The sequence below is a fragment of the Eleutherodactylus coqui genome, chromosome 3, assembly GCF_035609145.1.
Source record: "Eleutherodactylus coqui strain aEleCoq1 chromosome 3, aEleCoq1.hap1, whole genome shotgun sequence".
In the NCBI taxonomy this organism is placed as follows: domain Eukaryota; kingdom Metazoa; phylum Chordata; class Amphibia; order Anura; family Eleutherodactylidae; genus Eleutherodactylus; species Eleutherodactylus coqui.
This window is the reverse complement of record NC_089839.1, coordinates 219,787,080-219,808,370: the sequence shown is the minus strand read 5'-3', so window position 1 is coordinate 219,808,370 and position 21,291 is coordinate 219,787,080. Positions and strand designations below refer to the sequence as shown.

Here is a 21,291-nt window from a genome sequence, read left to right as displayed (position 1 = left end):
AGGTCATTGGATAACCTTGTAAGGGCAGTTTCTGTGTTGAGGTCTGAAGCCAAACTGTAGGGGGTCTAGGAGAGAGTTCTCTGATAGATAGCTTACAAGGCGGGAGTAAACCAGGCGTTCTAATAGTTTGGAGATGAAGGGGAGGTTTGAGATGGGTCGGTAGTTGGCAGCATCGGTCGCGTCCAGAGTCAGCTTCTTTAGCAGTGGGGATATGATGGCGTGTTTGAAAGAAGAGAGAAAGATGCCAGAGGTCAAAGAGAGGTTGAATATAGTGGTGAGATGGGAGATGACCACTGGGGAGAAGGAACAGAGGAGGTGTGAGGGGAGGGGGTCGCTACCGCAGGTGGTGGGGCGAGCAGAGAAGAGCAATTTGGAGACTTCTTCCTCTGTCGCTGGTCTGAGTACAGACAGTGAGCAGGAGCTAGATGCAGTACTGACAAGACTAGGGTCAGGGCTAGTCTGGGGTTGGGAAGTTATTTCCTGACGGATGTCATCAATTTTCTTTTTGAAGTAAGCATCCAGCTCTTCAGCACTGAGATCCGTCACAGGGGGCTGCGGTTTAGGGTTGAGAAGGGAGTGAAAAGTATCAAAGAGACATTTATGGTTGTGCGATAATGAGGAGACTAGAGGGGTGAAATAGACTTGTTTGGCGTGGTGGAGGGCGAGGTTGTAGGTTCTGAGCATGAATTTGTAGTGGAGGAAGTCTGCGGACGTTTGCGACTTCCTCCACAGCCGTTCAGCACTTCTAGAGCACCGCCGGATGAAGCGTGTTTGAGGCGTGAGCCAGGGTTGCCGCGTTCTACATTAGATGGCTCGGGTCCTGGGGGGCACTGCTTCATCCAGGGCATGTTTGAGAGCAGTGTTGTAGTGAGCAGCAGCCAGGTCACTATTACTACTGTGGCCACTAATGGGGTCACTATTATTAACTGGGGCCATTAAGAGGGGCACTATTACTCTCTCACTTCAGACAAGTGTCAATGCTTCAAATATGTCTTGGTTATTTTGTGTATTGGAGCTTTCAGTGCTTCTATGAGTATTTTTTGTGGCGTTAGAGTGGGGGGCGCCACTTCACACTTGGGGCACCCCTGCATTTAAGGAGACCATTACTATGAATAAAGTATTTTAGTTGGGGGCCATTTTACAGATTTAGCATGGAGCCCTGCAGCTTAAAGTTACGCCTCTGATCGTGTCGCCTTCCCTGAGACAAGTTGTTCGCTCTCCTTTTAGCTCATTTGACAACAGTGAACATTTTGTCTCAGGTGAGAAACTTTTCTGAAGTATTTCCTGTACTTTCTCTTGGCTGCAGGTGCTTGGGGCCGCCCCATCCGTAGACCCCACCCCGGGCCGCTCCACCCCTACTATCCGTGCATTTAAATACTATTGGGATGATTTGCAGGGATTGATGTCTACTGAGACGGAGAGCAGCACAATGAAGCTCATCCTACTGCTCGGAGTCCTGGTGGAACTGACGTGTGTCTATGCAGGTAAGACCCTCTAGAGACCCCACAGAGCCCCCTCCTTGGAGGGAAGAAATGTTCTGCTAATTTCCTGTTTGGGTAGAAAGTTACTGTATGAAGTGATGAGCTCAGATAGCTGATCCTACGCAGGGTGGGTCCTACCTACAAACCTAAAAGACCCCCAATGCCTCCCACTAGAGGGAACAAGTCAGACAGGGAGGGGTCTTATCTCAGCTGATCCTTTATTTCAGATTGAGATCAGTGGTGTGAGGAGTTATTGAGATGCTTATCTCCTTGTCCTTGTAAAAGTAACACAATGACCCCGGCTGGTAGTGAATGTGTGTGCGGTGGGGGAGTAGAAGCTGCTGCACCAGATCAGACAGTGACTGCTGGAACAGGCTGGTGAGTGTGAGATCAGTCCAAAAAACAGAGACTGATATTGCATTTTTAACCCATGATTTTTACTGCAAGTGTGAAAATCACGTGACTCTAATACCAAAAATTTTTCACAGTCACATGAAACTCACATATACATGCCCGTGCGATGTGATTTTTTTTTTTTTACCTTGCCCATAGCAAATAATGGGCAAATTTTTTTCTGCAATCTCGTAGAAAAATAGAAGCTGCTGCATTCTTCTATCTCGCAGCATCGCTGTGTGTGTAAAACCGCCCATGGAAATAAACCTATTGAAAACAAAGGATTCTATTTCCATGTGAGCTGTTTGCGTCTCACAACACACAAAACTCACATGGGAAAGTCGGCTGTGTGAATCCAGCCTCAGGGCGGTCTCACACGGGCGTATCTGCGCATGCAATACGCAAATAATACAGCCCATTAATTTCAATGGGTTTGTTTTCATTACTCGTTTTTGCACTCCCATTCCACACTCGCAGCATGCTCTATTTCTGTGCACATTTTTCACACCAAACGTCCCATAATAGTCTACAGGAGGTGCGCAAATACGCACTCAATACCTGTGCAATTTTGTGGGAAAAAAAGAACACATATGGAATCAAATAGTCTTTTAAATCGGGGTGCGGCTGTGTCCTGCGCCCATGTGAAATTGCCTTGCAAGCGAAAAAGTATAGTAATATGCACAATGGCGCTAATACACTACGCTTACGCTACAGTTTTTGCGCAAACACCTGTGTGAGGCCTCCTTAGTGTAAGTGGTTTTGTATCAGCGGCAGAGCCATAGATTGGGGACCAGTAACATAGGATATGGACACTGCATGTTACATGTTCTACTTCATTTCCATATGTGGACAGTGGGGCATATGGAGGAAACTGCCTTCACTATGATTCTGGGGCCAGAAAGCTGCAACTTTGACACAAGTGCCAAAATAGTGGCTTCTTGAAGTTTTATGTCTAGTGTTAGGGAGCGGGACCTAATGGGCTACGCTCGGAGCTGGTGTAGGTTTTAGTTTGGTGCACAGAGGTGCCGCCGGGTACAACCAATGTATCAGGAGATGTGCTCTTCCTAAGGGCTCACACCTACTTGCGCTTTTTTTTAACGCTGCGATATCGCTGCACTTTTTGACCCTAATGTCAATGGGACTTTCTAACGTTAAAAACGCATCACAACTTTGTGCTTTGCGATTTTTGTATGTTGCGTTGTTAACATTAGAAAGTCCCATTGGCAATCGCATTAAAAAAACGCATCTCAGCATTAAAAAAACGCAAGTGGGTAAGAGCCCTAATACAACTGTCACACTTTAGCCTCATGCCGACTTGTACGCACATACTTCCCTGCTGAATCCCGTAGTCGAATCTGTGTGTGCTCGCAGCCATGGAGAGGGAAAATACGTTTTTCTTACCTCTCCGGACGCTGCAGAACTCTCCGACGTGCAGGCCAGATCTTCTTTCTTCCGGCCGGCGGATGTGATGGGTAAGCCGGCAGCGTGCCGCACGCATGCGCCGTGCATAGCTTTTTCTTATTTTTAATCTCCTGCTATCCCACGTATCCACGGCAAAGCAGAAAAACAGCTGTGGTTGTGCCGCGGATACGGATGGCTTCCATAGGCTTCACACCGGAGCCGTCCGTGCAGCACATCCGCAGGAAAATGGAGCATGCTGCGATTTCTTCCCATGCGTGCGACCTGCATGCCGGAAAGGAATCACATCCGCATGTTTTTAGATGCCTACGTATGCTAATACATCCCTATGGGAAGCAAGACGCATGGATCTCTTGTGCGGGGGCCACACGCAGATTTTATAAATACAATCCACATGTGGACATTGGGCCTTATACATAATTAGGCATGTGTGTGATATCTACCTTCCTCCTCTGTATTTTGAGAGTTCCCCCTATATTTGTATACAATGAGCTTCCCTTAGTGGTGAATGTATATAGTGAGCTCCCTCTAGTGGTGGCTGTATATATCTGTATACAGTGAGCTCCTCCTAGTGGTTTCTGTCTATATATCTGTATACAGTGAGCTCCCCCAAGTGGTGGCTGTATATTCCTGTATACAGAAAGCTTTCCCTAGTCCTGGCTGTATAAATCTACTAACATTGAGCTCCCCCTAGTGGTGGCTGCATATATAGCTATATGGAGTAAGCTCCCCCTGTACATATCTATATACATTGAACTTCCCCTACTGAAGGCTGTATATACCTGTATACAGTGAGTTCCCCCTGTATATATCTGTATGTAGTGAGCTTTAGGGGAAGTTAGAGGGAATGTAATTCAAAGCAGAGGATAAGCAGTCAGTGCTGCTTTGAGTTATCGTTTCCTTACCTAATTTCTTTAACTTAACCCTTTCAGAGAAGCCGGGTGTGTGTCCAAAGGAGCGTGATGCCACTCTTGTACCTTGCACACCCACATGCAACAGCGACGATAATTGTAGCGGCATTGAGAAATGTTGTATAACCTCATGTGCTGGAACTTCCTGTAAAATCCCAGATGGTGAGTACAGACCAGACGATAAGATGAAGTGACCGCGGCGTCCAACAATTAATGACCTCTCTATTTTCAATTCCCTCCAGGAAAAGCCGGCTCCTGCCCGGCTGCCAGCGAGGTGCAATGCACCAAGAGCATTTCTTGCTCCTCTGATACCGATTGTGACAACGAACAGAAGTGCTGCGGTAGCAGCTGCAATACCTTGATCTGCAGCAACCCGGTATGTAGAATGCACAAAGCTTGACAAGATACGCAGGCATCTCTGCCCTCATACTCCTCCTTAATGTGGGCCCAAGTGGGTGTGGACTCAAGGACTTGCAGACCATAGAAACAACTGGCATAAGGCTTATAAGAACATAGAACCCAGGTCAGGTTAATGTAAAGGGGAAGCCCTCTGTATGCTCCACAACAGCAGCAACCTAGTAGTAAGCAGGGGCGGAGGCAAATGGAGGGCTCCACCCCTGCAGAGCCCCAGACAGTTACTGTTTTATAAATGACTTTTCACCATTTCTACCATTCTTGGGTCTAAGATTCTGCGCTGATTATCAGATCAGTGCTCTAAATCCTCTCCTTCAGCTGAGTAGAGCCACCTGCAGTGCTCACGTCATACAGATGTCTTCAGATCTCAATAGCGATGGTAGATGGGCGGGGGACAGTTTGTTTTTTGACCTGCCGAGAATGCGGTTACACAATAACCCATGTGTATCCGATGCTGCAGTGCAAATACTCTCCTACTACGCCACATCTACTAGCGGGACTTTTCCTAGCGACTGTTTCAGCCAGGAGTCGCTCGGCTTTCTTCCCCTGTTATTTTCCTGTAGATTATAGTGTTAGTAAATGATGATGACTTGGCAGCGAGTCAAGGCAATAAACCGGAGCTGCGTGTGCCGTCACATGACAAGGAGCCAATTTCTGCTGCAGCTTTTCAGGTTTAGCCGTGACCCGTAAAAGAGTCAACAGGCTACTGACGTTGGGGCTCAGGTTTTTTTTTTCTTCTTTTAAATGCGAGTTTAATGGTTTTGTAAGAAAAATGTATCGCAGAACAAGCGATTTTGACTTCTGTGAAAACTGCATCGGCGATCTGAATGATTTTACTCCCATAGGAAATAACTGGTCATATCGCCCAAAACAATGACTTACTGCGATTTTTCCACCATAAGAAAAAACCTGCTCCTGTAAAGAGCCCCAGTGCAAATAATGGGTTCTATTTTTGCACGGCTCACAATGCACGAAACTTGTCTGTGTAAATACGCCAGCTGCACCCTAACATAAGCGTATTTGTGCATGCTTGAGCGTAGCGTTGTTGCAGAACGTATGAAGCCTTTTTTCCCCATGTACACATAAGCATATGTTGCTGTATTATTTGCACATGGCCAACAAATAGGCACTGATGGAAAAGGCTAATGAGTTCCAGAGGTTTTTTTGTTTTGCACAATTACAGTGTTTCACGCATCTCATTGGGTGCGCAATGCACCCGTATAAAGCCAGCCTAAGGGCTCTTTCATGTGGCTGTAAATCACATGAATGAGAGGCAGCGGTGACCAAGTCACGGATGCGTCTCCCATTTATGCGCTCGTCCAGATGCCTTAGGTCTGACAAGTATGTGCTGAGCCAAGGATAGTGGCAGGCGGGCGGGGGGAGAAGAGAGTTTAGCTATGTTAAACTCCTACCCCTTTTACACCCCTTGCCGGCTGTCTGCAATGGGAAGAGCCGGGGCGTGAGCTAGGGTGCCAATCTCCTGCCCCGTCCCTTTGCCAACACACGGCAAGGGGCTGGGAGGAAGTTCAGCAGAGCTGCTGCTAAACTTCCTCCCACCTCCCTTCGCCGGCAGCTCTCATTGGAGTCTATGGGACCGGCTGGCATATTCTGGCCACCAAAGATAGGACCAGAACTATCTTTTCAGGCTGGCGTAAAAACTGCCAGCTGGACAGAGCACTGTTTGCGCTATCTTTGCTGGGCAACTTTTTACGTACTGGAAAACCCCCCATCTGAACTGATGCATTAGAAACCAATGCATCAGATGGGTCGCATATATCAGCCGGCCGTGAAAACAGGGCGGTATACACTCAAGTCAATGAAGAGCCAGGGTGAATTTACATGGGCGAGTGCAAGATCTGTCTAAGACACTCAGGCCAATATTGTACTTGCTATCCTACAAAGTTTGCATCACATGTGATTTTCACGTGTGAAAAATCACCCATTATTCCCTAGAGTAGCTTTAAATAATAAAAAAAAAAACCACATCATCCTTGCACCCATGAGCATAAAGTCATTTAAAAAACAATGTTTTTTGCTCCCATAGGAGCAAAGATTGCAGCTCGTCCTATTTTAGCCAGTCCTGTTTATCTCGTAGCATTGCTGCAACAGGAGTGAGGGGGGAGATAAGTCGCCCTTGTTAATAGACTCATTTAAAATGGGTTTCACAATGCACAGAAATCACCCATGTAAAACGCACCCTCATAATGATCAGTAGACAGGAAATCTGGTGTTCAAAAAAATACCTTCCCCCTCAGTAGCAACTTCATCTAGCGGATGCTGAGGCATGGGGCAGGCAGTCATGTGACCAGGTTTAGGCAGCGCTGACATTTACCTTTCCTATTTTACTAGGTATGAAATCCACAGTAGAAGAAAAGATGAAGAACTGCAGAACCTGCTTTCATTTCTAGACACAAATGAACATTTCTGACATCCTCCATGGCGAGATGTGATTACATATATAGAATCTCGTGTACATTGCAATTAATATATTAAAAGAACAGTTTCCAGCGTGGATCTGAACTCAGTCTTGTTATCAGGCACTTGTTCCGTGCATTAATTGGTATTTATGCCTGCGATAAGCCACAGCAACCACCAGGTGGCGACATAATCCCCCTGCTGGTTACATTACAGCTTCTCCACTGACATAGCACCACCTAGTGTTAGTTGAAGGATATTGCAATCATGAACACAAAAAAAAAATAAAAAAGTGTGGGACAAAAAGAAGCTACTTGGGGAATGTTGGCATACCAGTGGTACCAGCAGTGTGGATGAAACCTGGAAACAATCAGCAGCATAAACTGACCTGCGGTGTGGATAATAAATTCACATGATGAATTTATCTGCATCACTTCTGCACCAAAATCCATATCAGTCAGTGTGCATTACATTGCTGTGGAATGTTTGCTGCTCATGAAAATACTTTGAGGCAGCATTCACACTGCATTTGGGAACATTAGCAAAAAAAAAAAAAAAATGAAAAAAAAAAAAATTTAAAAGACAAAAACCTCACAATTTTTGAATGCGAAGGTGCAGCAAAAAAAACTGCAAAGTCAGCAAAAACATCAGTTGTCACTGCAGCCATAGACGGCAGTCACTGCAGATTCCATGTCAAATCCAAGGTGAAATCCATATCCAAAACTGTGCTATTGCCTTCCTTTCTGCCGCAGGGAGTAAATGTACGTCCAGGCTGGGACGCAGCTCCCGCTAATGGGCATACATTTACATCCTACAGCTGGCACAGGCTCAGCTGGCCTCCCACTGCAATAGTTGATCAATATCGTTCACAGTACGTAAAGGATTCACAAGGGGAGGGTGCTCCCTCTGACATTATCGGCCCTCCACTATGTAATCAGAGGGTCAATGGGTTGCCGTGGCAAGCGGACGCCAGACAATGTCATTCAGGTCTGCGATCACTATGAGAAGCTATATTGCGGTATAGAAGTACTGTAGTGTACTATCAGTACGATCATAGCATCACAAGTTCAGGTCCCCTACAGGGACATAAGAATGCAAAGAAAATGCGTTAAAAAAAAAAACTGTTTTCTACACTTTAATCAAAAACCCACGTTTGGTATTGTTGGATCTGTAATGGCCCCGTACAATAAACAAAACACTTTATTCTTTTTTTTTTATTATTCATCATGGCAAGCTGTGAAAAAAAAAAAAATGAATTTTTCTTCTACATTTCACCTCCCAGAAGAACACAATAAAAGTGACCAAAAAGTCATATATACCCCAAAATGGTGCCAATAAGAACTGCAGCCCCCCCCCCCCCCCCCCAAAGGGGGCTCTGTTGCCAGAAAAATAATAAAGTTATGACTTTTGAAAACTGGAGATGAAAATCCCTCAAATATTCTTGCATCCAAAATCATCCGCATCACTAAGGGGTCAATGGAAATCTGTGCTGTAGTCCATTTACGGGAACCCCTTCCCACCCCAGGGCGTATATTTAAGTCTGTGCCACATAGACTACAGCGCCGATTCCCATTGATATAAACGGTGGACGTCCGGATGTGGATTTCGCCGTGAATACGGTGTGGGGTCAGCACAGTTTATGCAATGAAATCCGCCATCGTCCACCTTCACAAGTAGAGCAACCGCTGCAGAAGTTCCACACAAGCCGGGTGCGTGACATTTTGAAGGCATTTCCAGGCAGCGCCAACCATCAGTGCAGGCGTACAACGGGTCAGAGCGGAAGCCGCTGCTCCAACCTGTGTAGTGGCCGGCGCTTGTAATTGCAGGCTGGGGTCTCATTAAAATCAATGGGAGCTGCACCCACAGTTTCAAGCGGCAGCAGCAGCAGCAGCTACCAGTCCGGGGATACCGGCACTGACAGTCAGCGCTGCCTGGAAGACCACATTAACAGATCACCCCCGTGGTATGGGAAAAAAGTCTGTGCAGAATCACCGTGCCACGAGGATTATATATTCATATCAGTCGATGGTTTGCTATGGATTTCACGCCTCGCAGCGGTTCAGCGCACTGTTATTGCATTGCAGAGAAAGCAGCAAGAACCACGTGTGGATTGTAACGCGGACCTGTAGCGAATTTCCATTATGCAGAATTCACAACGTGTGGCCTACAGAGTACACATAGGGCGCCAAGCTGGGCAGTGGCAGCAGAGGAGGCACCATGATGGGTACCTGCCGCTTCATTACCTCTGAGAAACCAGAATGAGAACTTTAGTAAATCCACATAAAAGCTGCAAATAAACAGAGGGGGCGGAGCCTGTTTGTATATATAAAAACCTTTAATGGAATTAGCATAAAAGTGGCGCTGTACCGTAATATTAATATTAGCACCTGGTAAAAAAACCAAAACAAACGACAAGCATTAAGGCATCGCAGTAGTGCAGATCAGAGGTCAGAGCGACGGGCGGTCTCCATCCAGGAGGTGCGGGCGAGGGGGAGACCTGAAGAGGAAGACGGGGAGTGGGGGGACCCCAATAAATAGACGTTTAGTTTAGGACTGTACAGTCTTTGGGTGTGAGCTCAGGCCGGCTGAGGGCGCAGGAGGCGGGGCTCACGTGGTTCTTTCACCTTCATTAATCCATAGCCGAGCGTCCTCCACGTCCTTCGTCACCACCAGAAGGATCTCGCAGCTTCCCCGGGAGATGCAGCTCTGCAGGAAGTCTCTGTGGAGGTGGAGAAAGGGTTAATGAGTATAAGGAAGTAGGTCTTGCAGATTATACTCCAACAGCGCCCCCTGCTGCCCCTACAGGACACATCCCTATAGAATACAAGCTCTCCAACAGCGCCCCCTGCTGCCCCTACAGGACACATCCATATAAAATACAAGCTCTCCAAGAGCGCCCCCTGCTGCTCCTACAGGACACATCTGTATAGAATACAAGCTCTCCAACAGCGCCCCCTGCTGCCCCTACAGGACACATCAGTATCGACTATAAGCTCTCCAACAGCGCCCTCTACTGCCCCTACAGGACACATCAGTATCCAATACAAGCTCTCCAAGAGCGCCCCCTGCTGCTCCTACAGGACACATCCGTATAGAATACAAGCTCTCCAACAGCACCTCCTGCTGCCCCTACAGGACACATCAATATCCAATAGAAACTCTCCAACAGCGTCCCCTACAGGGCACATCAGTATCCAATACAAGCTCTCCAAGAGCGCCCCCTGCTGCTCCTACAGGACACATCCGTATAAAATACAAGCTCTCCAACAGCACCTCCTGCTGCCCCTACAGGACACATCAATATCCAATAGAAACTCTCCAACAGCGCCCCCTACAGGGCACATCAGTATCGAATAGAAGCTCTCCAAAAGCTTCCCCTACTGCCACTACAGGACACATCCGTAAAGAATACAAGCTCACCAACAGCGCCCTCTACTGCCCTACAGGATACCTCAGTATGGAATACAAGCTCTCCAACAGCGCCCCCTGCTGCTCCTACAGGACACATCAATATCCAATACACGATATAGTACACTTCAAAATAGGATACAAGCTCTCCAACAGCACCCCCTACTGCCTGCCCATGAAGGACACATCAGTATACAATACAAGCTCACTAACAGCAGCCCCTGCTGCCATACAGGATATATCAGTACAGAATACAAGCTCTCCAACAGCGCCCCCTGCTGCTCCTACAGGACATCTGTATAGAATACAAGCTCTCCAACAGCGCCCCCTGCTGCTCCTACAGGACACATCTGTATAGAATACAAGCTCTCCAACAGCGCCCCCTGCTGCTCCTACAGGACATCTGTATAGAATACAAGCTCTCCAACAGCGCCCCCTGCTGCTCATACAGGACATCTGTATAGAATACAAGCTCTCCAACAGCGCCCCCTGCGGCTCATACAGGACACATCTGTATAGAATACAAGCTCTCCAACAGCGCCCCCTGCTGCTCCGACAGGACATCTGTATAGAATACAAGCTCTCCAACAGCGCCCCCTGCTGCTCATACAGGACATCTGTATAGAATACAAGCTCTCCAACAGCGCCCCCTGCGGCTCATACAGGACACATCTGTATAGAATACAAGCTCTCCAACAGCGCCCCCTGCTGCTCATACAGGACACATCTGTATAGAATACAAGCTCTCCAACAGCGCCCCCTGCTGCTCCTACAGGACATCTGTATAGAATACAAGCTCTCCAACAGCGCCCCCTGCTGCTCCTACAGGACATCTGTATAGAATACAAGCTATCCAACAGCGCCCCCTGCTGCTCCTACAGGACATCTGTATAGAATACAAGCTATCCAACAGCGCCCCCTGCTGCTCATACAGGACACAGCCATAGTACATACAAGCTCACCAGCAACCATAACATATCTGACATTTGTTTTTGGCAGCTTGTTACTCCCATCTCCAAAATAAGGGCAGGGGGCGGAGCCACACAGACCACACGGTCACATTTGTACCCAGAAATCAATCTGCGTGTTCACATTTCAAACTCATTAGTCCTCATCACCAGCTGTACATGCAGTACAAATCCCTCCATCCGGGATCTGATGGTCCAGAACCGCTGCTAGTCTGCCATTCAGTCCGCGGACTCTGCTCTCAGTTTGGACAGAGCTAAAGAAGTATTTGCAGGGACGGAGACGGCCGGGTTGCAGCTACAACAATAGTTTTCTAGTGTCACAATGTAGTAACACAAACTGCTTAATACTCCAGTCACATCCAGAGCTGCACTCACAATTCTGCTGCTGTCAGATACAACATTTGGCAGCTTAGCTGAGATCCCATAATGCATGGCACCCCCTGAATCGCTCTGTGGGAGAGATCGTGTTTGAACAGCCTGGTAACAAAACATGACATCTCCTACAATGCACCTCATTAGAGGATGGTCAGTCTGCAGGAGTCCTCATCTCTCTACTGCCCCCTGCTGGTTCTGAGATTGGACAAGAAACTAGGAGTTATTAATGCAGCTTTGGATGTGACTGGAGCGAAGAACTTGGGATGAAGATGGACACTCTTTGAAGGTCTTGCACACAAGTGGTTAATGTAGATGACAATACAATAAAGAGTTAATCAGTCCCAATGAAGAGAGAGAGATATATATATATATATATATATATATACATACACAGGGATGTGAGTCATGTGACACATCAGTAACATGGAATGTGAATGGCTCCAGGAATGCCGCATTCAGCATCAAAGCTCATCACACCGACAGACGGGCCCCTGAGATCAGCAGGGACCACAGTCACCAGATCATAAGAACTCCATCATTAGACAGGTTTTACCACAAGGACCAGAGGCTCTATTAAGGACAGCAGGCCCTTTAAATCAAGTGCCCATGGGAGGGGCGACCGTTGGACCCCATGGCAGTACCTCTAGTGGGGCACAGGTCCCCTCAAGTCTCTTGGGAGTAAGAAACCTGCCTGAAGACGGGCACAAGCAGACAATAAGGCGGCCAACACTCACTTCAGCTCCCGGGGGCCCCCGAGCCGCGCTGGAGATTTCAACTTGGAGTCCAGGTTGTAGTAGACACCGTTTATTTGGCGCACAGCGATCCAGTGTTTCCGTGTAATTGGAAGAGAGAGGAAGCCGAGGGAGATGGGGGAGGGGATGTTCAGGATGAAACCCACGATTTCACTCAGAGCCAAACTCTCCAGAGACCTGCGAAGGGAAGGGATTTAGTGAAGCATCCGCCAGTCGACGTCCGCCATGTTATCCCCCCCATCATACCACACAGCCCAGCTATTCTATAATCCATCACCTGCTGCGGACAACACGTTGCGCCATATCTAATACCCCTCCCCCAACTCAGAAATCACATGATGCTGCCTGCGGCGCCGTCCTCACCTTCGCTTGTCCCACCACACCGCCGCGTAGTCCAGGGTCTGCAGAGCCGCCATGATGACGTTGACATCATAGTTACCCGTTCCCAGGAAGCTGCGGTGCGGATTGATCACAGAATTCGGGGACAACCTGGGAAAAAAAAAACAAATCAAGAAAACCCAATATACAACTTGTAATCTCACCTGCACCCCTGTCCGAAGGCCTCGCCCCCCCCCCCCACCCCGTGCTCGCGCCACACTCTTTGATGGCCTTATCCCCTTTAGGCCGCCAGCACACGGGCGGAAATCCCGCGGCGGTATTTCCCACGGGATTTCCTCCACTGAAAGTTTGCATAGGAGTGCATTACAATACGCACTCCTATGCAGACGGCCGCGGTTTGGCCGCGCAAAATCTTACGCGGCAAACAAACCGCGGCATGTCCTATTTTTGTGCGGGGCACGCACTCACCCGGCCGCCGGCTCCGGTCTGCGCCGCAGCCGGCACACGAAGGAGCCGGGGCCGCCAGGCGCGGGTGAGTACGCGCTCGTCCCTGCAGGCTCTCGGATCGGGTCCCGCGGCGAGAATTCTCGCTGCCGGATCCGACCCGCTCGTCTGCAGGCGGCCTTAACTCCCTCTTGAGCTCTCTGGTGGACTCAACCCTCCAAGGATATCATCCACCCGCTCACTGATGGTCTCCTCCTCCCCAGCGCTGTCTCCCCCATCTCCCCAGTGGTCTCATCCCTCCCTTCTCTCTAGTGGTCTCATCCTCCCCAGCGCTGTCTCCCCCATCTCCCCAGTGGTCTCATCCCTCCCTTCTCTCTGAGCTCATCTCTTCCCACTACCCCTCTCTACCCTCCCTGGCAGTCTCTCTCCCCCAGTAGATGGCCTGGGCGCTGGGTGCTCTCTCTCTGGCAGTCTCTCCCCCTCACTCACTCCCAGCAGATCTCCTCAGCCCGGCGCTGGGCGGTCTCTCTCCCCGTCTCCCTGACAGTCACTCACTCCCCTGTCTCATCTCCTCGGCCCGGCGCTGGGTGATCTCCCTCTCATGTCTCCCTGACAGTCCCTCTCCCTCGCTCACCCCCAGCAGATCTCCTCGGCCCGGCGCTGGGTGATCTCGGCTCGCTGCAGCAGGTTATTGAGGGCGTGGATGGCGCAGAGCTCCAGCCGCTGCCGCTCGTGGTACACCGGACATTCCCCCATCCCCGGACCGGAAGCCCCGGACACTGGAGCAGCGGCTCATAATGTAAGCCCAAGTCATGTGACCACAGGCCGCCCAGGGAGTGGCTGCTACCTGCCGTCACATGGTATGAAAGTGGGCGGTGTCTAGTCCAGCTGTCATCTCAGGCCTATCTCATCCCGCGTAACAGCAGCACGTGACTCGATGGAATGCAACAATGTAACACTATAATGTGTCATGTGATTACTAGTGCATGCTTCCCATTCATAGAATGCCACTGCGTGTCATCAGAGGGACCGTGCGGGTATCCAATGCTATCATACGATACAGCTGTTGTATCTAATCCTATGCTGTGTGATACGTCTGCTGTATCCAATCCTATCCTATACGATACATCTATTGTATCTAATCCTATCCTGTGTGATACGTCTGCTGTATCCAAGCTTATCACGTGTGATACTGTCTGCTGTATTAAATCCTATTCTGTGTGATATGTCTGCTGTATCTAATCCTATCCTGTGTGATACGTCTGCTGTATCCAAGCTTTTCATGTGTGATACTGCCTGCTGTATCAAATCCTATTCTGTCGATACATTTGCAGTATCCAAGCTTCTCATGTGTGATATGTTTGCAATACTGAATCCTATCCTGTGTGATACGTCTGTGGTATCTAATCCCATTTTGTGTGACATGTCTACGGTATCCAAACTCCTCATGTGTGATACAGTCTGCAGTATCTAATCCCATCCTGTACGATACGTTTGCTGCAAATAATACTATCCTGTGTGATATGTCTGCTCTATCTAATTCTATCCTGTGTGATATGTCTGCTGTATCCAAGCTTCTCACGCGTGATACTGTCTGCTGTATCTAATCCTATTCTGTGTGATATGTCTGCTGTATCCAAGCTTTTCATGTGTGATACGTCTGCTGTATCCAAGCTTTTCATGTGTGATACTGCCTGCTGTATCAAATCCTATTCTGTCGATACATTTGCGGTATCCAAGCTTCTCATGTGTGATATGTTTGCAATACTGAATCCTATCCTGTGTGATACGTCTGTGGTATCTAATCCCATTTTGTGTGACATGTCTACGGTATCCAAACTCCTCATGTGTGATACAGTCTGCAGTATCTAATCCCATCCTGTACGATACGTTTGCTGCAAATAATACTATCCTGTGTGATATGTCTGCTCTATCTAATTCTATCCTGTGTGATATGTCTGCTGTATCCAAGCTTCTCACGCGTGATACTGTCTGCTGTATCTAATCCTATTCTGTGTGATATGTCTGCTGTATCCAAGCTTTTCATGTGTGATACGTCTGCTGTATCCAAGCTTTTCATGTGTGATACTGCCTGCTGTATCAAATCCTATTCTGTCGATACATTTGCGGTATCCAAGCTTCTCATGTGTGATATGTTTGCAATACTGAATCCTATCCTGTGTGATACGTCTGTGGTATCTAATCCCATTTTGTGTGACATGTCTACGGTATCCAAACTCCTCATGTGTGATACAGTCTGCAGTATCTAATCCCATCCTGTACGATACGTTTGCTGCAAATAATACTATCCTGTGTGATATGTCTGCTCTATCTAATTCTATCCTGTGTGATATGTCTGCTGTATCCAAGCTTCTCACGCGTGATACTGTCTGCTGTATCTAATCCTATTCTGTGTGTTACTGTCTGCTGAGATACTGTATCTAACCCTATCATTTCGGATACTGTCTGCGGTATCCCATTTTATTAATGTGACACTGACTATTGCATCTAATCCTATTCTGTATGATACAATCTGCTGTACCTAATCTTGTTATGTATCATACTATCTATTAAGCCCCTGTATCTAATCATCTTATGTGTGATACTGTCTGCTGAGCTGTGTATCTAATCCTATCTTGTGGTACTGGCTGTTAAACCACTGTATCTAATCCTCACATGTGTGGTACTGTCTACTAAGCCACTGTATGTAATTCTGTCATGTCTGATACTGTCTACTGAGCTTCTGTATCTATTATCGTGTGATACTTTCTGCTGACTTGTGTATCTGAGAGCATGTGACTTGTTTACTGCTGACGCTTCATCACCTGTGTTATCCAAATCTTCTTTTTATGAGACTCGGGATGTCATTCCAACATGGAGAAAAAACACCTCCTAATAATCTCACCGGCATCTCATGTTAAATGTGTCATTTCACGTAAAAACATTCCATTGCTAGGACAAGTAAGTGAACCCTTGAATCATCATTACTAATAAAAGGTGGTCTGATTGTATCTAAGCACATTTATAAACAAACACAATGTAACTAATAACAGCTCATCATACACAAAATAAGTGAACCCTTACATTTATTAACATGTAGCTTCCCTTTAGCCGCAAACAGCTCCACCAAATGTTGGAGATTTGCACAAAGTTGAGAAGGAATTTTAGATCATTCCTATCTTCAAATATGTTTCAGTTCATCAGTATTTCTGGGATGCCTTGTGTTCACAGACCTCCCAAGGCTAAGCTATAACATCTCCGTAGGATTAAAGAGGTGGTCCGGTTACAATATAACCTTTCAAAATATGAGACAAATGGGTTAAAACAATAAAACAAAGAATACTTATCTGTCCTCAGCCCTGGCAATCCAGCATTGTAGCCCTGTGATTCTCCCAGCATCTTCTGGCAGCGGAAGTCAGGTGACCTTTTTTGAGACTACTGAGGTTTCTTCATCATGTTTGAAGAGGTTTTCCGGGACTACACTATTGACGATTTAGGATAGATCATCAATAGTTGTTTGGTGGTGGTCCACCACTCGGGATCCCTGTTGTTCACCTGTTTCAAGTGACAGCTGTGCTTGGGTGCGTGTTACTGTCACTTCAGCCCGTACAAGGCACAGCGCCGTACATTGTATAGTGGCTCTGCCTGGTATTGCTGTTCAGCCCCATTCACTTGAATGAGATTAAGCTGCTCTCAGCCCACGTCATGAATGAATGTGAGGTTACAGACCTGAAAATAGGCTGTGGCACTGACTGGACCACCACAGTCTCTTCAATCAGCTGTTTTTCAGAGATCAACTATTGAGGACTTATCCTGAGGATAGCCTATCAGTAGTTTACTCTCAGAAAACCTGCAAATCTGCAGTCACATAGTTATACATAAAAACAACATGCACATACAGAATGGGAGGAAGTGAGCGAAACAGCAGCACATGTAAAAGCACTTGTGTATACTAATAGATCACAGACTGAACATGAGTCAACAGAAGGATGCAGCAGCAAAAAAGGCAAACACAATTTTGGGATGTAGTATCTAGATTACATGAGGTAATTATCCCCCTCTACTATTCCTTAGTCAGACCTCATCTGGAATACTGGGTCTTGTTCTGGGCACCCCAGTTTTAAAAAGTCATCGACAAACCGGAGCAATTTCAGAGAAGAGTTACCAAGATGGTGAGCGGTCTGCAAATCATGTGCTATAAGGAACGGTTAAAGGATCTGGGAATGTTTAGCTTGCAGAAATTAAGGCTGAGCGGAGACTTAATACCCAGTTTCTCTGAAAATAAGCCCATGATTTTTCAAGATTTTAGAGGATGCCTGAAATATAAGCCCTACTCCAAATATAAGCCATAGTTACAATTAATAAAAAAAAGTCAATATAAATAGTGTCCAGGCAGATAACATGTAAAAAAGTTAAATATTTTTGAGCAAAAATTAAAGAGATTTTCCAGTGAAATACTATTGATGATCTATCATCAGGATAGGTCGTCAATAGTTAATCGGCCGGGGTCTGTCGCACGGGATCCTGACCGATCAGCTGAGCGGGCACATGCTTGAAATCAATGGGAGCCGTGCCTGCAGTTACAAGCGCCGGCCACTACATGGGAGATCGGCTCAGAGACTTCTGCTCCAAATACACAAAGGTCAGAGTGGAAGCCTCCACTCCGGCATCCCTATAGTGGCCGGCGCTTGTAACTGTAAATGAGAGCCTTGCCTGCAGTTAGAAGCGCTGGCCACTATAGGGAGGTCGGCGCGGGGGCCTCTGCTCTGACGTCTGTGTTATTGCAGCGCTGACAGCATGCCCCAGCTGATCAACTTTTGATGATTTATCCTGATGATAGATCATCAATAGTATCTCCATGGAAAACCCCTTTAATATAAGACCCTATCTTATTTTTGGGGAAACAGGGTAGTTGTCTATAAATATCTGAAGGGCTGTCACAGTGCAAAGGGATCAGCCCTATTCTCATTTGTACAAGGAAAGACTAGAAGCAATGGGATGAAACTAAAAGGGAGGAGACACAGATTAGATATTAGACAGTGAGGGTGATCAATGAGTGGAACAGGTTGCCACTGGAGGTGGTGAGTTCTCTTTCAATGGAAGTGTTCAAACAAAGGCTGGACTAATATCTGTCTGGGATGATTTAGTGATCCTGCACTGAGCAGGGGGATGGACCCGATGACCCTGGAGGACCTTTCCAGCTCTACCATTCTATAAACAAAGCAATAGTACGGGAAATAAGACAACAATGTAAGGCAGAACTGTTGTACTTCTGTTTTCCCCTCCTTAAATTGATAGTTTTGCTTAACATCATTATCTTACAGGGAGAACAACTAAACTGTGGCAAGGAGCTTTCATACAGCAACCCAGATCTCTGCTTCCTGGACCCTGTAAGAGGAATGTTCAGTTGGTAAGACAGGGTTCTGAGCAGCATATTACAGCTGCATTTAGGAGTCATTATTATGGATGGGTGTCTTGGTCCAACCGCTGTCCTACTGAGTTGAACTCGGAACATCATAGATCCAATCGCTTAATGTCCTATAATATGCAGTGTCTTCGGTGATTGGACAGCACAAGGATAGGTGTTTGTATGCTGTCCGCTGCAAGTTCACTTATATATGGCTGTCTGAATCCAGCCTGCGGGCTTATTTGCGCACACGGAAATTTTGTGCACATAATATGCAGTAAGTAGAACCCATTGATTTCAATGTGTTCATTCACCTGAGTGTATTTTGTGCACACGTTTTGCTTGTGTACAGAAATACGTAGCATGTTCTATTTTTGTGCATATTGCGCACAAAAACAGCACATTTTAAATCCTAAGGCCGGCTTCCCACGGCCATGACGGACCCCACCGTGGAATTCCGCGGTGGAGCCCGTCATGGCGCCCGCCAGAGACCCCAATACTTACCTCCGGATCTGGCGTCTTCCGTCCCGCATGACGCTTCGGCTCACATGCGCAATAGAGCGCGTGACGCGCTGGTCGCATCATATGACACGCCCACAGCATCACATGACGCACCGGCCGCGTCACATGATGCGGTGGGCGGGGAAGCGGTTTCACGCTATCTTCCGCTGTGCTACAGTCAATGGAAGCCGGCCGCGCGTACACCCACGGCAAATAGAGCATGCCACGGGTGAGGTCGGGTGATTTCACGGTGCGGAATTCCGCGATGGAATTCCGCACCGTGAGCATTGAGCTATTAGGTTCAATAGAACCTAATAGCTGCGGGCAACGCGGCGGATTTTTGCCGCGTACTACTCGGCGGAAATCCGTCCGTGGGAAGGAGCCCTTAAGGACGCAGCCCTTTTTTTTTCATTTTTGTTTTTTTGCTGCCACTTAAAAAAAATATCATAACTCCTTTACTTATCCATCGACGTAGCTTTCTGAGGGCTTGTTGTTTTTTGCGTTTTTCAGTGATATTATGTAATGTACCATCTAGTGCATTGGAAAAATTGTAAAAAATTCCACGTGGAGTGAAATGCGAACCCCCTCCTGTCCCTTAAATTCTGACAGCTTTGCGGGTCTACGGTGTATGCACTGCAGCAAAAATGTCATGCTAACTTCATTCTGTGGGTCTGTATGATCACTGTGATTCCAAATTTATTCATTTATTTATTTATTTAGCTGTGCTCTTTTTTAAAATATAAAAATATCTTTGGAAACAAAAATATTTTCTGCCGCCATCTTCTGACAGCCAGAACACAGTTGTGCGAAGACTCAGTTTTTTGCTGGATGTCCTGTAGTTACTATTTTGGAGTACATACAACTTTTTGATAGCTTTTTATTATAGTTTTTTCTTGAAGACGGATGACCAATTATGGCGCTTTTTTTTCTGACGATGTTAATCATGTGAGATAAATAATGTTACTTTGATAGACTGAACATTTATGGACGCGGCGATACCAAATATGTTTTTGAATTTTTTCAAATTATAACTATAGCAAAGTTGTTTTTTTTAACTTTTATTACCTTTTATTTATTTTTTTAATAACTGCTAAAACTTTTTAAAATGGATTTTTCCATCTTTTTTAGTCGCCATAGGGGACAAGAATAGAGATGAGCGAGCACCCAAATGCTCGGGTCCGCGTTATTTGAGTCGAGCTTTTCGTAAAATTCGAGAGCTCTACTCGAGTAACGAACCCCATTCACTACAATGGGAGACTCGAGCATTTTTGTATGTGGGTTCGTGTGTGTTCTCGTTCTCTCTCTCTCTACCTTCCCTGCCAGACAAAAAATTTGCCATTGACGCACGCTGCATAGCGGCGGGGAGGGGCCAAAACAGGCACGTCACAGTGGGGAGGAGCCAAAAACCAGGGCGGGGTTGAACACGATTTGATGCTCGTTCGAGTAACGAGCACCATCGAGTACGCTCATACTCGAACGAGCATCAAGCTCTGCAGAGTACGTTCGCTTAACTCTAGACAAGAACGTGTGATGGTTTGATCGCTCCTGCAATATGATATAATACTATAGTATTACATGGTACCGCGATCTGACAGGCAACCTATCAAGCCATGCCACTGACATGACTTCTTAGGCAATCTGTGATGGCAGCCCTCAGAAGGCCCCAGCTGCCACGGCAAGTGGTTTTATCGTAGGGGGCCCATAGGAACACCCAAACTCTGATCAGGGCATTTAAAGGCTTAATAGCTGCAATTAGCGGCGGTGCTGATCACAGCTGTTGCAGGCGGGTGTTAGCTGTAAGAAACAGCATTGTATGGAGCAGCATCGACTCCCAATGCCCACTCCATACAAACCCTGAACCCTGAGGATGTAAATGTACGCGATTATGGCCCAAATTACCACTGGAAATAGAGAATTTGGGCGATAATCATCCCATGTAAAAGCAACCGCTGACAGTACTGTGTGAGAAATCAGTCACGTGTCTGAGTCACTTGGTTTTATAGCAGAACAATAAACGAAGTGTCTGTCAGGTCATGGAAACAATAGTGCAGCGGCCCTGACTTA

General features: G+C 46.9%; 2 protein-coding genes across 2 annotated transcripts; one reads left to right on the top strand and one right to left on the bottom strand.

The window, feature by feature from the left end:
- The first annotated feature begins 1,328 nt into the window (after positions 1-1,328).
- LOC136621441 (waprin-Phi1-like) lies at positions 1,329-7,130 on the top strand. Its single transcript, XM_066596940.1, has 4 exons — positions 1,329-1,484; positions 4,226-4,366; positions 4,447-4,580; positions 6,968-7,130. The coding sequence occupies exons 1-4, from the start codon at positions 1,403-1,405 to the stop codon at positions 6,971-6,973; spliced, it is 363 nt and encodes a 120-aa protein (XP_066453037.1). The 5' UTR covers positions 1,329-1,402; the 3' UTR covers positions 6,974-7,130.
- A 2,223-nt stretch (positions 7,131-9,353) lies between these two features.
- On the bottom strand, positions 9,354-14,146 carry JOSD2 (Josephin domain containing 2). The gene is made up of 4 exons (XM_066596939.1): positions 13,954-14,146; positions 12,900-13,025; positions 12,519-12,713; positions 9,354-9,752 (listed from the first exon to the last, which is right to left on the bottom strand). Exons 1-4 carry the CDS (start codon positions 14,073-14,075, stop codon positions 9,641-9,643), a joined length of 555 nt encoding a protein of 184 aa, XP_066453036.1. The 5' UTR covers positions 14,076-14,146; the 3' UTR covers positions 9,354-9,640.
- Positions 14,147-21,291: the final 7,145 nt, after the last annotated feature.